Source organism: Gossypium arboreum, chromosome 7 (genome assembly GCF_025698485.1).
Source record: "Gossypium arboreum isolate Shixiya-1 chromosome 7, ASM2569848v2, whole genome shotgun sequence".
Taxonomy (NCBI): Eukaryota; Viridiplantae; Streptophyta; class Magnoliopsida; order Malvales; family Malvaceae; genus Gossypium; species Gossypium arboreum.
This window is the reverse complement of record NC_069076.1, coordinates 51,511,532-51,539,087: the sequence shown is the minus strand read 5'-3', so window position 1 is coordinate 51,539,087 and position 27,556 is coordinate 51,511,532. Positions and strand designations below refer to the sequence as shown.

The 27,556-nt window shown below is 37.9% G+C and overlaps 1 protein-coding gene and 1 non-coding gene across 2 annotated transcripts; both read left to right on the top strand.

The window, feature by feature from the left end:
• The first annotated feature begins 3,734 nt into the window (after positions 1-3,734).
• Positions 3,735-3,840, top strand: LOC128296127 (small nucleolar RNA R71). The gene has a single exon (XR_008286676.1). It is a non-coding gene; the product is annotated as a small nucleolar RNA R71 (small nucleolar RNA).
• Positions 3,841-18,859: 15,019 nt separating this feature from the next.
• On the top strand, positions 18,860-19,559 carry LOC108464741 (uncharacterized). Its single transcript, XM_017765013.1, has 2 exons — positions 18,860-19,201; positions 19,293-19,559. The coding sequence occupies exons 1-2, from the start codon at positions 18,860-18,862 to the stop codon at positions 19,557-19,559; spliced, it is 609 nt and encodes a 202-aa protein (XP_017620502.1).
• The last annotated feature ends 7,997 nt before the right edge of the window (positions 19,560-27,556 follow it).

The following is a 27,556-nucleotide window of genomic DNA, read 5'->3' as shown; positions in this document are numbered from 1 at the left end:
TGTTTTTAGATGGTAGCAGTGACGTGATTTTGAAAAATCACCAAAAATAGGAGGAATATAATTAGAGGTTGAATGAGATGTGAAATTAAAGTTTAATGAGTCTACTTTCATATAAAAGAAACAGAGCAAGCAAAGGAATTCTATATTTTGAGATATTTACAATTGTATGTGACTTGCTTAGGATGAATACGTGATCCCCTGTTCCAACTTTGAAAAATCATTAAAAATTGTACAAAGCAAATTAAGAAATATATTTTACATGAATAAATTCCTTATTGAGACTAGTTTTAAATGAAACAGACTTCAGGGTTGTTTGAATTGTGTACTGAGAGAAATTCAATTCGTAGTGAACAGAGGTCAGATCAGTCGAGCTGTGTAACAGGGAAACTTTAACTAATAAACTGTACTAATCGGCTGAACCAAAATTATAGAAAAATTTAGCAAAAATCTTTATGAGTCTAGATTCAGGGAAATTTTAAGGATTTAAATTTTGAGTTTTGTAACTCGAGTTATGATTTATTTAGTGAATATGACGCAGCAGAGACAGCTTAATCAAAGTGGAATGAATAGTGAAGTTAAAGTAGATATACTTGAATTGTTGTGTAAACATGTTAGATTCTTTAATTAGTATTTACATACTTACTTACTAAGCTATAAGCTTACTTTGTTTCTCTCTTTTGTCTTATAGTGTCCTTCGACTTGCTCAGAGTTAAGGATCGTGAAGATCTACCCGCACTATCATACTTTAGGGTATTTGAACTAAACGTTTTGAATTATGGCATGTATAGTAGGCTTAATTATTTTGTTACGTGTCATATTTGTCTAGGTTTAAAATATTAGTTACAAGATTCTCGACTAGCTACTTTGTACAAGCCATTAAAGTTGGCTAATATTGTTCAAGACATATGTTATAATGATGCACTATCAAATTGGATGACATATTTATATCTCGGTTATGTTTAGTGGTATGTGTTATATTCGGTAATACCTTGTATCTGTTCCTAATGACGTAATTGGGTAAGGGTGTTACAATGGCAGTATGGAGAACCTTTCCCGGTGGAGTTTTTAGTTCCTATGCGAGGATAAGCTTTGGAGCTCTTTTTTGACTGTGATAAAATCAAGAACTCTTTAAGAGGTAACTGAAGCATAATTACTCGTAATGAAATAGTCGAAGAATAAAAATTGTAAAAATTCAGGATAAAATAGAATTAAAAGGATTTAAAAAAATAATTTCAAAATATAGAGATAAAAGTAAAATAAAATAAATAAAAGGTATTTATATAGAAATTGGGGCACACAACCATGGGGCACGCCCGTGAGCTCTAAGCTCAGCCCGTGTGTTTCTTACTTTTCGAAATTAGGCACATTGGTATACACAGCCATGTTGCACAGTCGTGTCGATCTCCGTTTTCTTCTCCCACGCCCGTGTAGGTAGGCGCATGCCCATGTTAAATTGACAAGTTTACCCACGGTTTCAAGGCAAGGGCGTGTTGCATGCCCGTGTTGTTTTGGCAGGTTCGCCCACGGCCATGTCGCACGGCCGTGGTAATTTATCGTAGCCCGTACTGGGGAAAATCTTTGCCTCGTTTCCACACGATCCTAAGCACACCCATGTGCTTGGCCGTGTCTGTGTGGTAAACCTGTATTCAAGAGCTCCGTTAGCAGGTTAGGTACTAAAATTTAAAGAAGTTAATACAGTTAGTGCTTGGGTTGCCTCCCAAGAAGCGCTTATTTATAGTCTAAGCTCGACTTACCTCTCCATTGAATGGTCATGGTGGCTCGAGGAGTTTATACTCCTCATTCTTGCTGTGAATCTCATCAAAATAAGGTTTTAGGCGGGTATTGTTTACTTTAAAAGTGCTGAACTTAGGATGACTTACCTCGACTGTACCAAATGGGAAAATGCTAAGTACCGTAAGAGGAATTTCTTCATTCGATTTGGCAGTGACAATGTGAGGATCTGCGGCATCTAATAAAACTTTATCTCCAACCTTAAGTTGATTTGGAAAGGTATTGAGCTTGTTCTAGCGTAGTTTTGGTTTACCGTGTGTTCTCGGTTTATGTGTCTGCCATTCATCTAGCTCCTCGATTTGTAGCCTTCGTTCTTCATGAATAGGTCCTCTACTATTGCTTGAAAATGGCTTATGTACTTTCTTCAAACTCATTTCCTGCAAAGTAGGTTGCACCATATTGTCACTTTTAGTAGAATGGTTTAGACAATCACCTTCAATTTTTGATGTGTTGCTAGAATTGCGAGCTTGAAGGGTGATTGTTTCGTCTCCCACACGAAGTATGAGCTCACCTGTGCCAACGTCAATAATCGTTTTAGCAGTTGCTAAAAAGGGCCTTCCTAAAATCAAAAGAGTGTTTCTATCCTCCTCTATGTCTAGAACAACAAAGTCAACGGGAAATATAAATTTATCAATTTTAACTAGTACATCTTCAATACCCCTAGGAAATCTTATAGTTTTATCTGCTAATTGAATGCTCATCCTAGTCTGTTTGGGTTTCCCAAGACCTAGTTGTTTAAACATTTTGTAAGGCATGACGTTAATACTAGCTCCTAAATCAGGTAATGCATTATTAACATCTAAACTACCAATTAAGCAAGGAATTGTAAAACTCCTTGGATCTTTAAATTTGTTGGGTAGTTTATTCTGTAGAATAGCTGAGCAAACTACGTTTAGCTTCACATGCGAACCCTCGTCCAACTTCCGCTTATTTTCTAAAAGCTCCTTTAAAAATTTCATTGTATTTGGCATCTGCGATAGAGCTTCAATAAACAGTCAGTTAATATGTAATTTTTTTAAGAGTTTAAGGAATTTACCAAAATTTTCATTTGAGTGGTCTTTCCTTGTCGCATTAGGGTATGGCACACGAGGTTTATATTCTGTACTTACTAGCTTTGGGTCATTTTGGCCTACCTCATTCTTACCTTCGCTTACCATCAGTTCTGGCCTTGGTTTTGCCACTAACCCTATCTCATCTTGAATGGAAATTGCGTTGATTTGCTCCATTGGGTTAGATTCAGTGTTGCTTGGTAAGCTACCTTGTGGTCGTTCGGAAATTAACTTAGTGAGCTATCCAATTTGAGTTTTGAGCCCCTGGATTGATGCTTGTTAATTTTTGAGTGCTGTCTCAGTATTCTGAAAATGAGTTTCTGTTACCGAGATGAATTTGGTTAGCATCTCCTCAAGGTTCAACTTCTTTTCTTGCTGGTAAGGTGGTTGTTGAAAACCCGGAGGATGTTATGGCCTTCGATTTCCTTGACCGCCCCACGAGAAATTGGGATAGTTCCTCCAACCTGCATTATAAGTGTTACTGTATGGGTTATTTTGGGGTCTAGAGTTATTGTTACCCATATATTGGACTTGTTCCTCCTTGATGCTAGGGTTGAAGGATTGATATTCCGTGCATGCTTCTCCTCCATTTGAATCGCATCTCATCACTGGGTGAACCTGTAAAGAACTAAGGAAACCATCAATTTTTTATTCAAGAGTTCTACCTGATTAGAGAGCATGGTGACCGAATCGATGTTATAGACACCGGCTGTTTTCATTTGCTTTGTCCTCATGTCTTGCCACTGATAGTTATTCAGTGACATCTCCTCTATAAATTCATAGGCATCTTCAGGTGTCTTATTATTAATGGTTCCTCTAGCGGCTGCATCAATCATCTGCTGAGTCGAAGGATTCAGGCCATTATGAAACGTTTGAACCTGTAGCCAAAGCGGTAACCCATGGTGAGGGCACTTTCTCAAAAGGTCCTCATTTCTCTCCCATGCATCGTAGAGTGTTTCTAAATCCATATGTACAAAAGAAGAGATATCATTATGTAATTTAGCCATTTTAGCTGGCGGAAAGTATTTTAATAAGAACTTTTCGGTCATTTGTTCCCAAGTAGTGATTGACCCCCGCGGTAACGAATTCAACCACTATTTAGCTTTGTTTCTCAATAAAAAAGGGAATAACCGAAGATGAATGGCGTCATCAGAAACGCCATTAATTTTAAAGGTATTGTAAAATTCTAGGAAATTTTCCAAGTGAGCATTAAGATCCTCGTCTGCAAACCATCAAACTAAACAAACTGTTGTATCATTTGAATTGTGTTAGATTTTAGTTCAAAATTATTTGTAGCAATAGCAGGTCTAACTATGCTCAATTCAGTTCGTGTTATAGAAGGTTTAGCATAATCATACATAGTGTGTGGAGCAGGATTCTGATTTACTAGATTAACAGCAATCGCAAGAGGTCTCGGGTTTTCTTGATTTTAGCCATCTTCTCAGTTGTGGTTTGAATATTGTCCTCTTGCTCGCTCTCTATGTATCTTAAGCTTCGCCTTATTTCTCTTTGGTTTCTGCGAACTGTGCGATTGATCTCACTGTCAAAAAGTAATGGTCTTGACGGGTTTCTTCTAGTCATAAACTATAAGAACCTGCTACAAAAAGGGAAAAAGAAGAATTAACAATAAAAATTAGAATAAAATTTAAATTGCAGTAAAAGTAAATGGCTAAAGTAATAAAAATCAAGTGTTCCTAATATCTTAGTTCCCCGGCAACGGTGCCAAACACTTGATACGTGATATTCGTGATAGGTTTTAAATATTTATAATGAACTATTCTTGAAACTAACTATTATCACGATAAAGGAAAATGTACCTATCGAACAGTAGTATAGTTTTAGCAAGACCGGATTGTCGAACCCAAAAGAACTAAAAGTACTAGTAATGACTGTCTTTTTATTATCTAGCCTAAGAATAATGGGGTTTGCTTTAACTAACTAATTAACTAAACTAAGAATTCATAGAAAATAGAATTGGGGAATTACTTTTGGAAAAACGATTGAATTAAGAGAATACCTAAGGAAAAATCCACCTAGACTTCACTTGTTATTTGAATCAATCGATTTATTTATTCATTTGACTTGATCCGTAGAAATCCTAAGTTATATTATTATCCTCTCGAGACTAACAACGTCTAACCCTAGGTTGAATAATTGAAATCTCTTTCTAATTAACTCCCTAGGGTTGCATTAACTCGATCTATGGATCCCCTTATTTGGTTTCACCCTATTCTGGCAAAATCTTGTCACCCTATCTCTAGGCGCACAATCAACTCCGTTTAATTATGACAAATGTACTCTTAGACAGGGTCAATTCCTCCTCTGAATAAGAGGTTAACTTGAATTAATATCCTGGAATATCAAAACAAGAATTAAGAACACATAATTAAGAACAATTCAAATATTTATCATATAATTCAGATAATAATAACAAGATCTGTCTTAGGTTTCATTCCCCTTAGGTATTTAGGGGTTTTAGTTCAGAACTAAAAAGGTAAACATCTCAAAAACATAAAGAAAAACCCAAAACTCCTAAGGGAAATTGAGGGAAGATTTTCAGTCTTGATGATGAATCCGGCTTCTGAGATAGATCAATCGGCTTTCCTTGAGCAGTTTCCTGCTTCCTCCTCTATGCCCCTTTTCCTCCTCCTCTAGGCTGTATTTATAGGCTTTAGAATGTCTAAGGACCCTCAAAATTGGCCTTCTCCGAGTTGGACTCAATTTGGGCTCGACAGGGGCATGCCTGTGTGACACGCCTGTGTGCAATTGCTTCAGGCCGTGGTCAAGCCTGTTAAATAGGCACGAGTGTGTGGTCCATCCGTGTGAGTCTTGCTTCGATTCTGCCAAATTGACACCACGTGTGGTCTGCCCGTGTGAGCAAGTCTAGGCTGTGTTGATTTCGTACGTTGGCCCATTTTCTCCATTTTTGGCCCGTTTCTCGTTCCTTTCACTCTCCTATGCTCACCTAAGTATAAAATATAAAATTAAGTCATTAGGAACATCGAATTCACAAATTTTAAGGAAAAATAATCCATAAAATGTGCTAAGCATGGGATAGAAATATGTATAAATTACAGTTTATCAGGTCGAAATGATATTGGGCCATTTTGGGTCGAACTGGGCCATGTGGGCCTAATGGGCCTATGGGCCCCACACGGGAAAATCTCACAAAAGTGTGGTAAATATTGGGCTAGGCTGTGTAAACCACACAGCTAAGGCCATTTTTGGGCTATGTGGGCCCACATGGGCCCGCAATATGGGCCTAGGCCCATTCTCACTGATTGTCTGTTAAGGTTGCATGGGTCACCCAAGATGATTGTGGACCTACTGTTGGGTCGATAAGTGTACCTGGACCCTTATTTTTATAAATGACTGATATACCCATATGTGATGTGTGACTGTTTGAGCATGCCATTTGTACTGTATATACATTTATATTATGTTGCATTGCTTGGGATGGGATATATGATTTTGGAGGAAGTGCACTGAAAGGCTATAAGCCTATTACTGGCAGCTCTACTGTAAATACTGTTTTAGTGCCGCAACCGATGCTACTTGGAGTGTAGGGACGGGTGGGTCGATTTTATTCAAAAATGGTGTGTAGTGTTGGTATGGAGATGGTGTGTAGAGGTTGGATTGGGTGGGATTTTCTGATTGCATATTGCATTGATACTGTAATGGGCTTAGGCCCCACTGATACTGTTACTGAAATGGGCTAAGGCCCGAACTGAGACTGAATGGGCTTAGGCCCAAATTGTGTTTACTCTAATTGATTGCTATTATGGGATTACACATTAAGTTTTCATAAACTCACCTATCTATTAACTGTACAGGTAGTCCCCAAACTTAGATGGATCGATGCGATGGAGGACTCAGTGGTGCCCACTTACTTAGTTATCTGGATTTTCATTATGTAATAAGGTCTCTTGGGTTTATTTCTAATTTTGGTATTTTACTCAAATTTATTTGTGATTTACAACAGCTAACAGTAGGAAAAACACGAGTTTCGAAAAAGTCAAACGTTTTCAAAACCACTACAAATGCGTAACTCGTTTTCAAAGCTTTCGCGAGTAACAAACCGTTTACAAAATTAATAATGTTTTATTAAAAGCAACCTTTAAAAGTACAAGTCCCACATTATCAATGAGAAATAAGACTTTAAATCAGCTTTTCAAACTATACAAAGAGGCTAGTTAAAGGTGAGGTTTTTAAACGACGAGTCTTAGATTTTGAAAAACACTTCAATGTGACGTCGCCAGATCCGATCATGATGTCTGGGCTGAGTTTGGGGTGTTACATTTAGTGGTATCAAAGCCTAGTTGTAAAACTAAGCTGTGGATTTGGGCTTTTGTAAAAATGTGAAAGTTTTAACAGAATTGTTTCAAATGGTTTAAAGCGATTGATATAATTTGGAAATGTTTTAGTGAATGAGTGGTACACCGAATCTTCGCACTGATCCTGTAAGTCTTCTGATTATTTATACTGAAAGGGTTATATTGAAATGTTATTACTGAGACTACTTTATGTAGTAAAACTGTACTGTAACTTTCTATTTAGAGTAAACTACAAACTGTAGTAAGGTTGCGACCTGTGAAAACAAACTCTGAGATAATATTGTTCATAAAATATATGTAATAAATACCAGAACAATAAACTAAGTGGCATAAAACTGTTAATACAGACTAAGCGCATTCGATAATGAGCACCAGAGGTACTCGTGAAAGAGGCCGCGGTAGAGGCTGTGGAGGTGCTCGGGCTGGGTCTTCGTGTAATATCCTGAATTAGGGCTTAATTAGAATAGTGGTTTCGTAACCAAAAATCCGAGATAGAAATAATTATTTTATAATTATTTTGATGAATATGATATGATTGCATGATTGTGAGAAAATTTCGTGATGAAATTCTATGCCTAAAGTGTTTAAATTGAAAGTAGGGACTAAATCGAATAAGTTGCAAAATTTGCATTCTAGAAATTTTTAGTATGAAATTGCATTGAAATATTAATTAGGAGGTCTTAAATAGCAATTTGACCAATGTCTAAGTCTATGGACAAAAATTGGACATGGATGGAATTTTTGGAAAGTTTAGTAGTAAGGGCATTTTGGTCATTTAGTTATTAAAATGAATTAAAAATAAAATTAAAAGCCAATTTTTGTCCATCTTCTTCATTAGGCCGAAATTTCAAGGGTTCTCCATAGTTAGGGTTTGTTTCAATCTTCCAAGCTCCATAGTAAGTGATTCCAAGCCCCATTTTTAATGTTCTTTACGTTTTTGGAATCCCGGTAGCTCGATTAAGCTTATGTTAGCAATAATTCAACCTAGGTTTTATATTTGGAAAAATACCCATAGGTGAAATTTGTGTATTTTGATGTTTTATGATAGAATATGGGGTTTTAAATTATGTTAGACAACTTGTGCTACTCGGTTTTGAGTGAAAACGAGTAAAAGGGCTTAATCGGTAAAAATACCTAATAGTCACAAGTATATGTTAGAGTAAGAATTTGATGTTGCCATAGAAGGGAAAAATGATTAGCATGTTATAAAACATAAGAATAAGGAATAAAGTTTAATTCCCGAGCCTAAGGGCAAAAGTGTAATTATGCAAAAGTTTAGGGGCAAAAGTGTAATTTTTCCAAAGTTCGTATTAAATGCTGTTTTGATGAATGTATGTATTGAATAAGATTAATTTGGCATTATCGATCAAGAGAAACGAGATTCAAGTCGCGATCGAGGAAAAGAAAAGATTGTGGACTAAATTGCAAAATCTTTATATTTTGGTACCAAGGTAAGTTCATGTGTAAATAATGTAGCATAATTGTTATTTTTAAGTTATTAATGTTAATTATATGATATGATGATTTTTAATCGTGAAATATTATGCTTTGTGGTTAATATTGAGTAATATGCAAATTATGTTTACTACTTGATAAATATGAATTGCTACCGAGTATCGGTTTTGATATTCCATGGAAGACGGCAAATGTGAGATCGAGGGAAAAAGCCCGTTTCAACCTTAGGAATAGATTAGGTTACAAGTGACATGTCACTAGGATGGTTGAGCTTCCGAACTCGTTGAGTTGAGACCGAGTTCACTTATGGATGCGAATGTCCGAGTTCGTGAAATGTAACTAGGCATCCGAACTCGTTGAGTTCGTCCGAGTTCACTTAGGGACGGGTTACATGATTTCTTGATTACATATGAGGCACTTATGTGAAAATTATCCGTGTATCCGAGTTGTATTCCGATGTGTTCAACGGGTGAAATTTCTAGTGAAATGGAAGAACACTTAAGATGCAAGCAACATTTTGGTAAGTGTTGTGAAATGGATACTTTGGACAGGTATGTTCTTAACCCTCGGGTTGGAAATAGATACAACAACAATAAGGTGGTAAGATGATCAATGATGTTTAGAAATGTGATATATGTTTTGGTGATACCATGCTAAAGTTGTTTGGTATATTTGTATTCTTATGTTACTTGTTATTTACATATGAACTTACTAAGCATTTATGCTTACTCCTCCTCTTTATTTATCAGTAGTTTTGAACAAGCCGACTTGGGAATCGGGATGGGTCAAGGTTCGATCACACTATCCAAAGGACTTTCATCCGGTAAATGGCTTGTGAAACTTAAGTATGGCATGTATAGCAATATACTTATTTTGTGTAAATAATTTTATGATATGGCCATGAGTGGTTGAGAAAATGTTTGATATTGATAAGTCATGGTGATGGTTAAATTTAGATCATGTTTGATATCATGGAAGTTTAATAGGTTATCTAGTTCATAACAACTCATGAAAAGATGAAATTTGCCTTAAAATAGAATATTGTCGATAATGACATGAATTTGAAGAATCACTAAAAATAGTATAAATGGAACTAAATGATGATTAAGTTATGAAATTGAAGCTTAATGAGTCTATTTTCATGTGGATTGAACAAAACAGAATATAAATTATATTTTATGAGATATTTAAACTTTTGTGAAACAGGGCGAGTGATTTGGATCCCCTGCTCAATTTAAAATTAATAATAAATTTCAAAAAATAATTAGACATTGTTATTTATATTTACAGATTCTTTATTGAGTCTAGTTTTAATAGAAATAAACCTCATAGTCATTTAAATTCTGTATAGAGAGATATCTGATTTGTAATACACAGAGGTCAGAGCAGTCGAACCCTGAAATAGGGGAGACTTTAACTAATAAACTGTACTAATTGGCCAATCCAAAAATTCTATAAAAAAATTAGTAAATATATATATCAGTCTAAATTTAGGAAAAATTTACAGATCTTGATTTTAAGTTTTGTAACTCGAGATATGATTTTTCTTATAACTGTGACGCGGGTAGCTAGAAAGCTGTGAATGTAGAAACAAATAATTTGAAGTTCTTAATTTGATAAATTATGCTAGGTAACCCTTCAAGCTCGACTCCGACGTCGGTTTCGGGTGTGGGGGCGTTACATTTGGTGGTATCAGAGCAGGTTTAGTCGGTTCTCGGACTACGTGTTGTATGTACGGATTTTGCTATACATGCCATATGTATGAATTGTGATAGTGTGACGACTTCTGACCTTTTTAAATGATTTTTATATAGTAAATGGATCCCGATCCAGCTGTGGCAGATGAAGTAGAGAGTAATGCGCCAGCTCCGGCTAAAAGGGCAGCGCTGACTGAAAACCCACCTCCTACTGTTGGTCAGGGAGGAGGAGAAAGGGATCGGGAAGCTTTTCTCCAAACGATGAGTGCATGGTACACTGAGTTCGTTCGTACGAACCCAAATGTACGACCTCCCCCACCTCCCCCAATTCCTCAACCTATGCCTCCGATGCCTCGGGGAGTGGATATGATAAAATTTCACGAACCCCGTTGATGAATTCGTAAACAAGGGCTGAAGAATTTAGACCAAATATTGATGATGATGCAGAAAGCGAGTTCGGCTTGAAAATTCTATCCGGGTATTTGATGAATTATCTTGTACACGAAGAATGTTTGAAATGTGCTACATCTTTGTTGAGAGATTCAGCCTATAATTGGTGGAAGACTTTGATTTGATGGTACCGAAAGAGAGGGTAACACAGGAATTCTTTCAAGAAGAGTTTGGAAGAAATATATTAGTGAAAGATTTATTGATCGAAATGTAAAGAGTTTCTTGAGTGAAGCAAGGTAATATGACAGTCTCGAAATATGAAAGAGAGTTTGTTCGATTGAGTAAGTATGCGGTGGAATATGTTCCTCTGAAGCCAAGATGTGCCGACGATTTGAAGACGGGCTTAACAAAGACATTAAGGTATTTGTTGGGATCCTTGAACTAAAAGAAATGGTGGTACTTGTCGATCGAGCTTGCAAGGTGAAGAATTCTTCAAGGAAAAGAAAAGGTAGAATCAAACACGAAATTGGAAGAAAAGACCAATGAGTAATGCACCCTCACAAAGAAACCGGAAAGTCAAGAAATATGAATCCTCATTCCTAAGTTTTAGCTGGGCAATCATATGGAAATTTTAAGAAGCGAAATGTGGGTCCTAAATCTCGGACTATACTGCGGCTAGTGTGGGAAATATGAGATTTGTTAAACCTGAGTGCCAGCGGTGTGGTAGAAATCATTTTGGTTCATGCAGAGCAAATGAATGTTTTCGATGTGGTTCTCCGGATCATTTTATTAGAGACTGCCTAGAGAGAGCTGAGAAAGAAAAATTCCAGAATGTAAAAGCTAGTGGTGCAGACTCGAGGGGAAGGTATCCGAGAAAAGCTGGAAGTGAAATAAGCAGTAAGAATGTAGCCAGAGATGCAGCAGTTAGATCTGAAGGAAGAGCTCCGGCTAGAACTTATGCTATTAAAGCGCGTGAAGATGCTTCCTCACCCGATGTGATTACCGGTACATTTTCTCTTTATGATACTAATGTTATTGCTTTGATTGATCCCGGTTCTACTTATACATATGTATGCATGAAACTGGTGTCTAGTATGAATACACCTGTTGAGAACACAGAATTTATGATTAGAGTGTCGAATCCACTAGGCAAATGTGTGATAGTTGATAAACTATGCAAGAAATGCCCTTTAATGATTCGGGGTCATTACTTTTCGGCCGACTTGATGTTGTTGCCGTTTGATGAATTTGATGTTATTTTGGGTATGGATTGGTTGACATTGCATAATGCTATAGTAAATTGCAAAGAAAAGGTTATAGAATTAAAGTGTGAAAATGGTGAAACTCTGCGGGTTAAATCAGATAAATCAGAGGCATTGTCTAGTGTGATTTCTTCGATGTCGGCTCAGAGATATTTGAGAAAGGGTTATGAAGCTTATTTGGCGTATGTAATTAATACAAAAGAAGTTGAAAAGAAAGTTGAATCAGTGCCGGTTGTGTGTGAATTTGCGGATGTATTTCTTGAAGAATTACCGGGTTTGCCTCCAGTCAGGGAAGAAAAATGCCATCTGGGCAATAGTTGACAGACTGACTAAATCAACTCATTTTATTCCGGTATGTACAGATTATTCTCTTAATAAGTTGGCTGAATTGTATAGCCGAGAGATTGTTAGACTTCATGGGATACCTTTGTCAATCATTTCAGATAGAGATCCGAGGTTTACCTCACGGTTTTGGCAAAAGTTGCAAGAGGTATTAGGTACAAAGTTAAATTTCAGCACTGCCTTTCATCCACAAACTGATGGACAATCAGAGAGAGTAATTCAGATTCTTGAAGACATGCTCAGATGTTGCGTATTGGAATTTCAAGATAGTTAGGAAAGGTACTTACCATTGGTAGAATTTGCTTATAATAATAGTTATCAGACGAGTTTGAAGATGGCACCTTATGAAGCATTATATGGTCGTAAATGTCAGACGCCATTGTATTGGACTGAACTCAAGGAAAATCAGATTTATGGAATTGATTTAATAAAAGAAACCAAGAAAAGGTGAAAGTGATTCGAGATTGTTTGAAAGTCGCTTGGATAGATGAAAATCTTATACGGATTTGAAACGAAAAGAAATGGAGTTTCAAGTTGGTGATAAGGTATTTTTGAAAGTGTCTCCATGGAAGAAAGTCCTTAAATTTGGACGAAAGGGCAAGTTAAGTCCGCATTTTATTGGACCATATGAAATAATTGAAAAAGTTGGACCGGTAGCATATCGGCTAGCGCTACCACCTGAATTAGAGAAGATTCATGATGTGTTTCATGTATCTATGTTACATAGGTATCGTTCGGATCCTTCACATATAATTTCACCGACAAAAGTTGAACTACGACCGGATATGACTTATGAAGAAGAACCGATTAAGATTTTAGCTCGAGAAGTCAAACAACTAAGAAATAAAAGTGTTGCACTTGTGAAAGTGTTGTGGCAAAAGCATGGGGTAGAAGAGACTACATGGGAACCTGAAGAAACTTTGAAAAACCAATACCCACACCTGTTTACCGGTAAGATTTTCGAGGACGAAAATCCTTAAAAGGGGGGGAGAGTTGTAATATCCTGAATTAGGGCTTAATCGGAATAGTGGTTTCGCAACCACAAATTTGAGATAGAAATAATTATTTTATAATTATTTTGATGAATGTGATATGATTGCATGATTGTGAGAAAATTTCGTGATGAAATTCTATGCCTAAAGTGTTTAAATTGAAAGTAGGGACTAAATCGAACAAGTTGCAAAATTTGCATTCTAGAAGTTTTCAGTATGAAATTGCATTGAAATATTAATTAAGAGGTCTTAAATAGCAATTTTACCAATTTCTAAGCCTATGGACAAAAATTGGATATGGATGGAATTTTTGGAAAGTTTAGTAGTAAGGCATTTTGGTCATTTAGTTATTAAAATGAATTAAAAATAAAATTAAAAGCCAATTTTTGTCCATCTTCTTCATTAGGCCGAAATTTCAAAGGTTCTCCATAGCTAGGGTTTGTTTCAATCTTCCAAGCTCCATAGTAAGTGATTCCAAGCCCCGTTTTTAATGTTCTTTACGTTTTTGGAATCCCGGTAGCTCGATTAAGCTTATGTTAGCAATAATTCAACCTAGGGTTTATATTTGGAAAAATACCCATAGGTGAAATTTGTGTATTTTGATGTTTTATGATAGAATATGGGGTTTAAAATTATGTTAGAAACTTGTGCTACTCGGTTTTGAGTGAAAACGAGTAAAAGGGCTTAATCGGCAAAAATACCTAATAGTCACAAGTATATGTTAGAGTAAGAATTTGATGTTGCGATAGAAGGGAAAAATGATCAGCATGTTATAAAACATAAGAATAAGGAATAAAGTTTAATTCCCGAGCCTAGGGGCAAAAGTGTAATTATGCAAAAGTTTAGGGGCAAAAGTGTAATTTTTCCAAAGTTCGTATTAAATGCTGTTTTGATGAATGTATGTATTGAATAAGATTAATTTGGTATTATAGATCAAGAGAAACGAGATTCAAGTCGCGATCGAGGAAAAGAAAAGATTGTGGACTAAATTGCAAAATCTTTATATTTTGGTACCAAGGTAAGTTCATGTGTAAATGTAGTAACATAATTGTCATTTTAAGCAATTTAATGTTGTTTATATGTTATGATGCTGATTATTATCATGAAATATTATGCTTTGTGGTTATTGTTGAATAATATGTAATTATGTGAATTACTTGATGAGTATGAACTATCACCGAAGTACCGATTTCGATATTCCGTGGAAGACGGAAAAGATGTGTGATCAAGGAAAACGCCCTTTGAACCTTAGGAATAGATTAGGATACAAGTGACATGTCACTAGGATGGTTGAGCATCCGAACTCGTTGAGTTGAGTCCGAGTTCACTTATGGATGCGAATGTCCGAATTCGTTGAGTTAAGTCCGAGTTCGTGAAATGTAACTAGGCATCCGAACTCGTTGAGTTGAGTCCGAGTTCACTTATGGATGCGAACGCCCGAGCTCGTTGAGTTGAGTCCGAGTTCACTTAGGGGCGGGTTACATGATTTCTTGATTACATATGAGGCACTTATGTGCAAATTATCCGTGTATCCGAGTTGTATTCCGATGTGTTCAACGGGTGAAATTTCTAGTGAAATGGAAGAACACTTAAGATGAAAGTGACGTTTTGGTAAGTGTTGTGAAATGGACACTTTGGACAGGTATGTTCTTAACCCTCGGGTTGAAAATAGATACAACAACAATAAGGTGGTAAGATGATCAATGATGTTTAGAAATGTGATATATGTTTTGGTGATACCATGCTAAAGTTGTTTGGTATATTTGTATTGTTATGTTACTTGTTATTTACATATGAACTTACTAAGCATTTATGCTTACTCCTCCTCTTTATTTACTATAGTTTTGAACAAGCCAGCTCGAATCGGGATGGGTCAAGGTTCGATCACACTATCCAAAGGACTTTCATCCGGTAAATGGCTTGTAAAACTTAAGTATGGCATGTATAGCAATATACTTATTTTGTGTAAATAATTTTATGATATGGCCATGAGTGGTTGAGAAAATGTTTGATATTGATAAGTCATGGTGATGGTTAAATTTAGATCATGTTTGATATCATGGAAGTTTAATAGGTTATCTAGTTCATAACAACTCATGAAAAGATGAAATTTGCCTTAAAACAGAATATTGCTGCAGCAATGACATGAATTTCAAAAATCACTAAAAACAGTATAAATGGAGCTAAATGATGAGTAAGTTATGAAATTGAAGCTTAATGAGTCTATTTTCATGTGGATTGAACAAAACAGGAATATAAATTATATTTTATGAGATATTTAAAATTTTGTGAAACAGGGCCAGAGTGATTTCTGGATCCTCTGTTCTGACTTTAAAAATTAATAATAAATTTTACAAATATAATTAGACATTTTTATTTATATGTAAAGATTTCTTATTTAGTCTAGTTTTAATAGAAACAAACCTCATAGTCATTGAAATTCTGTATAGAGGGATATCTGATTCATAATACACAGAGGTTAGAGTAGTCGAACCCTGAAACAGGGGAGACTTTAACTAATAAACTGTACTAATTGGCCAAACCAAAAATTCTAGAAAAAAATTAGTAAATATATATATCAGTCTAGATTTAGGGAAAATTTATGGATCTCGATTTTGAGTTTTGTAACTCGAGATATGATTTTTCTTGTAACTGTGATGCGGGTAGCTAGAAAGCTGTGAATGTAGAAACAAATAATTTGAAGTTCTTAATTTGATAAATTATGCTCGGTAACCCCTCAAGCTCGACTCCTACAACGGTTTCGGGCGTGGGGGTGTTACACTTCGTCAGCTGGGCACTAGCATAATGAGGAAGCTAGAGAGGAACCAGCTTCACCTATGACTGAGATACGGTCTCAAAATCGAGCGACTGGGGACGACGCACTGTCCCAAGTGATGTTGAGGATTTTGGAAAGGGTCGCTAGGCCTAGTACAATATTGTGGGCCGTGGGTCAGTTACGGAACGACTTAGGTCTAATGGGGCTGATATATTCAGGGGTATTGTTGGAGTGGCCCCTAACGTGACTGAATATTGGATCGAGGCCATAAAGAAGATCATGGATGACCCTAACTGCACCCCAGAACAAAAACTAAAGGGTCCAATAACACTGTTGAGAGATGAGGCCTACCAGTGGTGGCTTATTATCAAAGAGGGCACTAAAGCCGATCGATTGACTTGGGAGTTTTTCAAGACTACTTTCCATGTTAAGTATGTAAGTTCCAGCTAAATGGATGCCCGTAGGAGGGAATTTCTGAATTTAACTTAGGGAGATAGGATAGTGGTTGAATATGAGGCCAAATTTTTATGACTGAGCCGCTATGCACGTGGGATGGTGGTAACTGAATACGTGCGCTGTGTTCATTTTGAGGATGGCCTGAAGGATGGCTTAAGGGTTCTGATAGCTCCTTAGAGGGAGTGAGATTTTGTAGCACTGGTTGATAAGGCAAAGATCGCCGAGGAAGTAAAGCGCGCTGAGCACTAAAATAGAGAGAAAGGAAGATGTAAGAGGGATGCTGAGCCCTCAAATTCATTTCAGTGGCCTAAGAAAAAGCCCAGAGCTGATGTGCCGATCAGAGTTGGGGCCCCTGCTACTACTACTGGACCGTGGGTTCATCCGACCTAGTATGTCTCTGTGGGGAGCACCAGTCTTGTTTGTGAGAAAAGAAGGATGGATCCATGTGTATGTGCATCGATTATAGGCAACTGAATAAGCTGACCATTAAGAACAAGTACCCTCTGCGAAGAATTGATGATCTGTTCGACCAACTGCAAGGAGTGTCCTAAAATAGATCTCTAATTGGGGAATCATCAACTGAGGGTTAAAGAGGCTGATGTGCACATGACGGTGTTTAAGACTCGTTATGGTCATTACGAGTTCCTGGTAATGCCATTTGGACTGACAAATGCACCGGTAGCTTTCTTAGATCTGATGAATTGAGTGTTCCAACCCTATCTAGATCGGTTTGTTATAGTATTTATCAATGACATACTAGAGTATTCGAGGACTAAAGATGAGCATGATGAACATCTCCGAGTAGTTCTATAACTTTTGAGGGAGAAACAACTGCACGCCAAGTTCAGCAAGCGTGAATTTTGGTTGCGTGAGGTAATGTTCCTTGGTCATGTGGTATCTGTTGAGGGAATTAGGTTGATCCTCGAAATATTGAGGCAATATTGGGCTAGAAGCCACCTAAGACGGTATCTGAGATTTACAGTTTCCTAGGACTAGCGGGGTATAATAGACACTTTGTAGAAGGTTTTTCACTGATTGCCGCGCCTTTAACTAAAATGCTACATAAGAGTGTACCATTTAATTTGACTGATGCGCATCAAGAGAGCTTTGAGAAGCTCAAGAAAGTACTGACAGGGGCCCCTAACTTAATACAGCAAGAGCCTGGGAAGGAGTTCACTGCGTACAGTGATGTATCGTATGTTAGTTTGGGATGTGTATTGATGCAAGAGGGTAAAGTGGTAGCATATGCGTCTCGACAGCTTCAGACTCATGAGATGAATTATCTGATGCATGACTTGGAGTTAGCTGTGGTGATATTCACACTAAAAAATTAGAGGCATTACCTGTACGATGAGAAGTGAATCATCTACATGGATCACAAGAGCCTCAAGTATCTCTTCACTCAGAAGGAGTTAAATCTTAGGCAGCGTAGATGGATTGAGCTGCTTAAAGACTACGATTCTACGACCGAATACCATTCTGGGAAGGCCAATATGGTGGCAGACGCATTGAGTCGTAGAGCCATGATTGATCTAAGGGTAATGTTTTCTTGCCTCAGTTTATTTGATAACGGTAGTTTGTTGGCAAAGCCCCAAGTGAGACTGTTGTAGATTGAACAAATTAAGAATAAACAGTTGGAGGATGAGTCATTGGGTCTTCGATTCTGTTAGGTTTAAAATGGTAATACTGTGTATTTTGGGCTGAACAGTGAAAATGTACTCTGTTTTTGAGGCAGAATTTGTGTACCTAAGAATACTGATTTGAGGTAGCCTCTACTGCAAGAGGCACATAGTAGCCTCTATGCTATGCACCCAGGTGTACATAAGATGTACAGAGATCTTCATGAGATATATTGGTGGCCAGGTCTTAAGCGTGAGGTTACCGACTTTGTGAGGAAATGTTTGACTTGCCAGCAGGTTAAAACAGAACATCAATTGCCTTCTGGGTTACTTCAGCCAGATAAGATTCCACTGTTGAAGTGGGAAAGAGTAACTATGGACTTTGTGAGTGGGCTACCCTTAACGCATACTTAGAAGGATTCGGTATGGGTCATCATGGATCGGTTGACCAAATCTGCCCATTTCATACCGGTTCGCACTGACTATTCATTACAAAAACTGGCTAAGCTGTATGTATCCGAGATAGTGAGACTGGATGGGGTACCAGTTTCTATAATATCTGACAGAGATCATCGCTTCACATCTTGGTTCTAGAAGAAGTTACATGAAGCTCTGGGTATACAGTTGGACTTCAGTACTACGTTCCATCCTCAGACAGATGGTTCATCAGAGAGGGTAATTTAGATACTAGAGGACATGTTAAGGAGTTTTCTGATTGACTTTGGAGGCAGTTGGGAGGATTACTTGCCACTAACAGAGTTTACTTACAACAATAACTACCAGTCTAGCATACAGATGGAACCTTACAAAGCACTATATGGTCGTAGGTGTCGCATTCCTTCATGTTGGACTGAGTTCGGTGAGCGGTGTGTTCTGGGCCCTAAGCTAGTATATGATACTGAGGATAAGGTCAGATTAATTCAGGATCAACTAAAGGCAGCATCAAATAGAGAGAAGTTGTATGCGGATCTGAAACATAAGAAAATTGAGTATTCTGTGGGAGATTTTGTCTTTTTCAAGGTCTCGCCATGGAAGAAGGTACTGAGATTTGGGCATAACGGTAAGTTGAGCCCTAAGGCTTATTGGGTCTTACTGCATACTGAGAAGATTAAGACCAGTTTCCTACTAGTTAGAGCTACCACCAGAATTAGAGCGGATTCATGATGTGTTCCACGTCTCTATGCTGAGACATTACCGCTCTGATCCTACATATGTTGTACCGGTTGAGGAGATTGAAGTTAGACTAGATCTGAATTTTGAGGAGGAACCAGTTCAAATATTGGACCGAGATGTGAGAGTATTGAGAAGGAAGTCTATTCTACTGGTTAAGGTTTTATGGTGTAATCACAGCTCTGAGAAGGCCACATCGAAACCTAAGGAAGCGATGCAACAATAGTACCCTCACCTATTCTGACCTGGTAAATTTTGAGGCCAAAAGTTTCTTTAAGGAGGGTAGAAAAGTAACGTTTGAAATCCCCAAATCCATGGTAAAATTATTTTTGTGTGTTTGTGATGTGAAAGTATGTTTGGCTTAGTGGTTGTGTGCTCTGGAAGTGTCTGGGAAGTCATGGGTTCAAGCCTTGGCTTCCACAAAAATTTTGCTTTTTAAGGATAAAACCCCTATCTTTGGCCAGTAGGGCTATAAGTTTATTTTCGTAAAATATGATAGAATGGGCCTACTGGTCTAGTGGATAGTGGCGTGTGGAGTGTGCTAGTGCTTTGAGGTTCGAATCCCTACTTATGCAAATGGAGATTATTTTTACTGGTAGCCATGGGAGGAAGTTGTGTTTGACCAAAACACCGAGGAGTTTGAATGAGTTTGAATGGGGTTGTTGTTAGCCGAATTTGAAGAGTGCAAAATGGGATTTTTGGTTGTTGAGGTCTATGAGCAAGAGGGTTTTTAGGAGGAAATCGGGGAATTCGAATTTGGTGGGAGTGGTGCTGCCGAATTTTAACTCTGACACTCAAAATTTCGGCAGTGTGGGAGTATCTTAGAGGAGTCTAAGGTTTAGAAGCTGACGGCATTAGAGGATGCCCATTTGGTCAAAACGGATTTGGTCATAACTTTCTAGCTAACTGAGTGCCGATTTTGTTTCTAGCTTTGCTGCCGATTTCTTTCTCAACTTTTCTGGTTGGTCACATTCATTTTTGTTTTGTTTATCCTATAGTCGAATATTGCAAAAGAAAAATGGGGTTCTTTCAGGTTTCTGTCATTTTTTCTCCTAGCATATTTGAATTCTTCCCTCTTTTTCCCATTTGTGCCGGCCTTCTCTGTTCTTTGTTAAGCAGGATCATCTCCTCCTTCTTTGTTTGGCCGAATACCCTAAGTGTTGTTTCTCTTCTTTTTCTCTTTTCTCCAAATCTAATACCTTTTGACATTGTGGCCGAATCTGTTAAGGCCTAATCACCTTCTTTCTCTTTTTTTTTTTCCTTGGCTGATTCTTGCTGAGGTACTGCCAAAATCCCTTTGATTTCTTGGTAAGTGTTTTTGCGGTTTGTTCCCTCTAGCTGAATCTTATTTGGCATTCTTCTCAAAGGTTCAGATTCTGTATCTCTTCGGTCGAATGGTTGTTTATTCTCTCTTTTTCTGCAATGGGGAAATATTCATCTAACACCTCTGTTCTTACGAATGTTGCTAGGGGCTCGATTTCAATAATCAAGGTGTTAGGTTGATTGCTCTTCCCTTACAAGTGGTTTTTCCTTTATTGGTAAGTGTTGTAAGTGTTGATTAAGGATCTTGTCCCTGTTTTCTATTTATTAATGGTGGTTAAGTGTTTGATTTGTAATAAGGTAATTGGGGATCTTTTGTTATCAGGTGAGGACAACTGAAAGTTTAAGGTGAAGGATGGTGTTCGATGTTGAATATTTAAGAGAAGCATTCATGGTTTATAAAATGTTTTGATATCAGAAGTGGTTCGGCTACGACATCACAAGAGGCGTGTAACACTACCATTAGGTGTGAAACGACAAAAGCTGAAAAGCCAAAAAGTCGAAAAGTGGGTTATCGACACCACACGGGCGTATGGTCGCTCGTGTGGCAGGCCGTGTAACAAAACATAGACGGGTGGTCAATGAGATGGCTATGACCGCTTTCATGGGTCAAAACAATATTGGGCCATTTTAGGCCGACCTGGGTCGTGTGAGCCCAATGGGCCCAATATGGGAAAATCGCACAAAAGTGTGGTAAATATTGGGCCAGGCTATGTAAACCATATGGCTATGGCCATTTTTGGGCTATGTGGGCCATATGAGCATGTGGGCCCGTAATATGGGCCGTGGGCACATTCTCACTGATTGTCTGTTAAAGTTGCACGGGTCACCCAAGATGACTGTGAACCTACTGTTGGGCCGGTAAGTGTACCTGGACCCTTATTTTTGTAAATGACTGATATACCCATATGTGATGTATGACTGTTTGAGCATGCCATTTGTACTGTATATACATTTATATTATGTTGCATTGCTTGGGGTGGGATATATGATTTTGGAGGAAGTGTACTGAAAGGCTATAACCCTATTACTAGTAGCTCTGCTACAAATACTATTTTAGTGCCACAGCTGGTGCTACTTGGAGTGTAGGGATGGGTAGGTCAATTTTATCCTCACATGGCGTGTAGGATTGGTACGGAGATGGTGTGTAAAGGCTGGATTGGGTAGAATTTTCTGATTGCATACTGTACTGACATTGTAATAGGCTTAGGCCCCACTGATACTGTTACAGAAATGGGCTAAGGCCCTAATTGAGACTAAAAGGGCTTAGGCCCAAATTGTGTTTACTCTAATTGATTGCTATTATGGGATTACACATTGAGTTTTCGTAAACTCACCCATCTGTTATGTAACGCCTCGAATTTGGGCCTAGAAGTATTGGGCCTTGAGTATGGGTCCGTAAGGAGGTTGTATATAAGTATTTAATTGTGCAAGGAAATGACACTATTAAATGTTTGCTTTGGTGGTTAATGGCAGTGAGAACTGTTGGAGAAATCTTGGGTTCAAGCTTGGGCTTTAGCAAAAATTTTAGTTTTACGTGAATAAAACCCTGGATGCTTAAAAGTAGGCATTTGAAATTATTGTGTTAAGTAAATGACACAAGGAAGCATGTGGTCTAGTGGTTGTGGTGTCATTAAGGTTGTAAGGAAGACTAGGTTCAAGTCTTGTCTCTTGCAATTTATTTTGGTTTTTCTTTTAAAGGAACCTGGACTTTGGCCTATAGACCTTATAATTAATTGAGTCTAAAATGGTGACACAAAGACCCTTATGATGTAGTGGCAAGGTGGCGTGTTGTGTAACTGTGAGGTCTAAGGTTCAAGTCTTGGGATGCACAATAGAGTATTTATTTTGCTGTTTGAGCTCTGTGGTTGAAGTGGTTATAAAAAGATAAGAAATTTTCCTAATGGTTGAAAGTAATCCCACATCGGGAAGCTAACATGGGAATTTGCGAGAAGTTGACTTTAAATAGAGCGAACAAGATGAGTTGGTGATCACTGGGTTTAGGAGGGATTATTTCATACCTGCTTAACGAAGGTTAGTGATCGTGGACTTTGACGCATTCTCATAAACAGGTGTGTAATCACGCCCTTCTTTGTTGGAAGTTGGCAAAAGTTGAAAAGCTGAAACTTCGGCATTTGGGGCCTCATGAGCGTGAGATTGCTTATAGGGTAAATCGAGCCCACAAAACGTCAGCGTACAATGAGAAAGGCCATCATGAGCGATCTCATGGGCCATATGGGCCTGTGGGCTCGCGTGGGTAAACTTTACTATTAAGTGGGTCGTAGACAAACTTCTCATGTCGTGCACACGACTTAGGTAGTTCTGGTCCACGTTAGGCCTAGATGGGTCGTGTGGGCCCAATAGGCTCTTGGGCCCCATACTAATTAAATCTGTAATTTGTGATAATTATTGGACTGGGCTATGTAGGTCACATAGCCATATTTAAATTTGGGCTAAATGGACCACACGAGGGTGTGGGCCCGCTTGGACTGAGTAATGGGCCTTAGGCCTATTTGCACCGTTATGTTTGTTTAGGTTACTTAAGTCGCTCGAGGCGACGGTGGACCTTCTATTAGGTCGTTAAGACCCCAATTTGTAAAATCACCGAAATACCCTTGTAGTGTAAAATGACCGAAATACCCCTGTATGATAGAATGACGATTATGCCCTCATGTTCCATATGACTGATGTGCCTATGATTTATATATACGATTGTACTGAGTATGACTTTGCATGCACGTAATGTTTATGACATGACATATTATATGGGGTTGGGTTATTATGGACGGAGGAAGTGTACGACCTGTAGTCGTTCTGTAAAAGGTTTTCATCTTTTCTAGGATACTTATGGCTTTTAGCCGTTCTGTTAACTGGCAGCGTTGGTGTAATATTTATGGCTTTTAGCCATTTTGTCTATGGCATTGAGCCATTCTGTTGACTTAGTGTCGCAATCGGTGCTAAGCTTGATGTATTGGCTGGGTGGGTCAATTTTATCCCCTTATGGTGTGTTGGTTGGTACGGGTGGTGTGTTGGTTGGACTGGGCTGGGAATCTGTCTGCATATCTGCATTTGATACTGATTCTGTATTGGGCTTAGGCCCATCTAATTCTGTTTTTGGGCTAAGGTCCACCTGATACTATTTCTGTGATGGGCTCAGGCCTAGTCTGTTTTCGCATACCATATATCTGACTGTTTATCTTTTTAGGAATTACACATTGAGTTTTCATAAACACACCCTTCTGTCTAACTGTACAGGTAATCCCTAGACTTAGGCGATTTGGAGCCGTGAGAGGCTCAGAGATGGCCACACGACCGCTGATGCTCTGCTGTATACTTTTTATTTGAATTTTATGTTTTAGGGTTTTAATTCTATAATAAGGCCTTTGAGGGATTAAATTTTTAATTGGGCTTTTGATTTCCTTATTTAAAACTGCTTAACACGGATTTTCAAAAATTATTAACTATTTCAAAAACACTTAAAAATAGATGTTTTTATATTTCAAACTTTAGTAGCTTCCACGAATTGAAATAACTTAAAGTATCAATACCAGACATTAAGTAAACATTTTTGACGAGATGATTTGCTAACCTCGAGTAAAAGGTTTTAATTATAGAAATGAACTTTTAATGATAACTCGATTTTTGAATGACGCTTTGATGTAACACACCAGATTCGGTCATAACGTCTTGGCCAGGTTTAGGGTGTTACATTTAGTGGTATCAAAGCCTAGTTGTAAAACTCGGCTGTGAAATGTGTTTTCAAAATTTTGTATTTCATGAGGTTGTTTTCAAATAAGTGTTTTGAGGTATTTTTTCGAAAAGTGTGGCACACCGAGTCTCTAGCGCCGAATCCGTAAGTTTTTGAAACTGTTGTTTGTTTTCATTGAAAAGCAGTAGATAAAAAACACTGTGATTTCTTTAGATATTAGACTGTGTTGCTACACTTGAATTTAGAGTTTGTATTTATTCTGTTTGTGTTCTGGAAATGGTATGCATGTAATATTTATTCGCTCCGATGGATAGATGGTTTGGTGCGTGCTTCTATTGTTAGGATCAGAGTGCACAGCAAGAGCGTTGTGTGGTAGGCTAGGTTGTGCGACTATTCTGATAGTTGGAAATTTCAAGGATAAAATTTCTTTAAAGGGGTAGAATTGTAACGCCCCAAATTTGGGCATAGAAGTATTAGGCCTTGAGTATGGGTCTGTAAGGAGGGTGTATATAAGTATTTAATTGTGCAAGAAAATGACACAATTAAATGTTTGCTTTGGTGGTTAATGGCCCTGAGAAGTGTTGGAGAAATCTTGGGTTCAAACTTGGGCTTTAGGAAAAATTTTGGTTTTAAGTGAATAAAACCCTGGATGCTTGGAAGCAGGCCTTTTAAATTATTGTGTTAAGTAAATGACACAAGGAAGCATGTGGTCTAGTGGTTGTTGTATCATTAAGGTTGTAAGGAAGCCTGGGTTCAAGTCTTGGCTCTTGCAATTTATTTTGGTTTTTCTTTTAAATGAACCTGGACTTTGGCCTATAGACCTTATAATTAATTGAGGCTAAAATAGTGACACAAAGAGCCTTGTGGTGTAGTGGCAAGGTGGCGTGTTGTGTAACTGTAAGGTCTAAGGTTCAAGTCTTGGGATGCGCAATGGAGTATTTATTTTGCTGTTTGAGCTATGTAGGAGGTGGAGTTGGACTGGAACTCTGTAGTTGAAATGGTCATAAAAAAATAAGGACTTTTCCTAATGGTTGAAAGTAATCCCACATCGGGAAGCTAACATGAGGATTGGTGAGAAACTTGCTTTAAATAGAGCAACAAGATGAGTTGGTGATAACTGGGTTTAGGAGGGATTATTTCATACCTGCTTAACCAAGGTTAGTGATCATGGACTTTGACGCGTTCTCATAAACAGGTGTGTATTCACGCCCTTCTTTGTTGGAAGTCGGTAAAAGTCGAAAAGACAAAACTTCAGCATTTAGGGCCTCATGAGCGTGCTATCGCTCGTGGGGTAAACCGAGCCCACAAAATGTGGGCATATGGCGAGGAAGGCCATTATGAGCAATCTCATGGGCCGTATGGGCCCAATGGGCCCATGGGCCTGTGTGGGTAAACTTCACTGTTAATAGGACGTAAATAGACTTGTCATGTCACGCACACGACTTAGGTAGTTCTTAGCCACCTTGGGCCAAGATAGGCCGTGGAGGCCCAATGGGCTCGTGGGCCCTACACGAATTAAATCTGCAATTTGTGATAATTATTGGACTGGGCTATGTAGGTCACATAATCTTATCTAAATTTGGGCTAAATGGGCCATACGAGGGTGTGGGTTCACTTGGGTCGAGTAATGGGCCTTAGGCCCATTTGCACCATTATGTCTGTTTAGGTTACTTAAGTTGCTCGAGGCGATGGTGGACCTTTTATTGGGTCGTTAAGACTCCGGTTTGTAAAATCACCGAAATACCCTTGTAGTGTAAAATGATCGTAATACCCCTGTATGGTAGAATGACGATTATGCCCTTATGTTCCGTATGAATGATGTGCCTATGATTTATATATACGATTGTACTGAGTATGACTTTGCACGCACGTAATATTTATGACATGACATATTGTATGGGGTTGGGTTATTATGGACGGAGGAAGTGTACGACCTGTAGTCGTTCTGTAAAAGGTTTTCATCTTTTCTAGGATACTTATGGATTTTAGCCTTTCTGATAATTTATCAATATTGCTGTGATATTTACGGCCTTTAGCCGTTCTATCTACGGCGTTGAGCCATTCTATTGACTTAGTGCCGCAACTGGTGCTAAACTTGGTGTGTTGGCTAGGTTGGTCTTTTTTATCCCCGCATGGTGTGTTGGTTGGACTGGGTTGGGAATCTGTCTGCATATCTACATTTGATACTGATTCTGTATTGGGCTTAGGCCCACCTAATTCTGTTATTGGGCTAAGGCCCACCTAATACTATTTCTGTGATGGGCTCAGGCCTAGTCTGTTTCTGCATACCATATATCTGACTGTTTTTTTTTTAGAGATTACACACTGAGTTTTCATAAACTCACCTTTCTATCTAATTGTACAGGTAATCCCCAGCATTAGGCGATTTGGAGCCGCAAGAGATTCGGAGGTGGCCACACGACCGCTGATGCTCTAGTGTAAACTTTTTATTTGAATTTTATGTTTTGGGGTTTTAATTCTGTAATAAGGCCTTTGAGGGATTAAATTTTTAATTGGGCTTTTGATTTCCTTATTTAAAACTGCTAAACACGAATTTTCAAAAATTAATAACTATTTTCAAAAACACTTAAAAATAGACGTTTTTATATTTCAAACTTTAGTAGCTTCCATGATTTGAAATAACTTAAAGTATCAATACCAGACATTAAGTAAACATTTTTGATTAGATGATTTGCTAACCTCGAGCAAAAGGTTTTAATTATAGAAATAAACTTTTAACGACAACTTGATTTTTGAACGATGCTTTGATGTGACACACCAGATTCAGCCATAACGTCTAGGCCGGGTTTGGGTTGTTACATGTTAACTATGTAGGTATTCCCCAAACTTTTAGACAGATCGATACGACGGAGGATTCAGTGGTGGCCACTTGACTTATTTATCTTCTAATATTATAATTAAGGTTTCATTTTGGGCTTTTCATTATGTAATAAGGTCTCTCGAGTTTATTTTTAATTTTGGTATTTTACTCAAATTTATTTGTGATTTACAACTGCTAGCAGTAGGAAAAACACGAGTTTTTAAAAAATCAAACGTTTTCAAAACCCCCGCAAATATGTAACTTGTTTTCAAAGCTTCTACGAATAATACTTTAAATGAGCAATAAGACTTTAAATCGGCTTTTTAAAATCTACAAAGAGGCTAGTTAAAGAAGGGGTTTTTAAACAACGAGT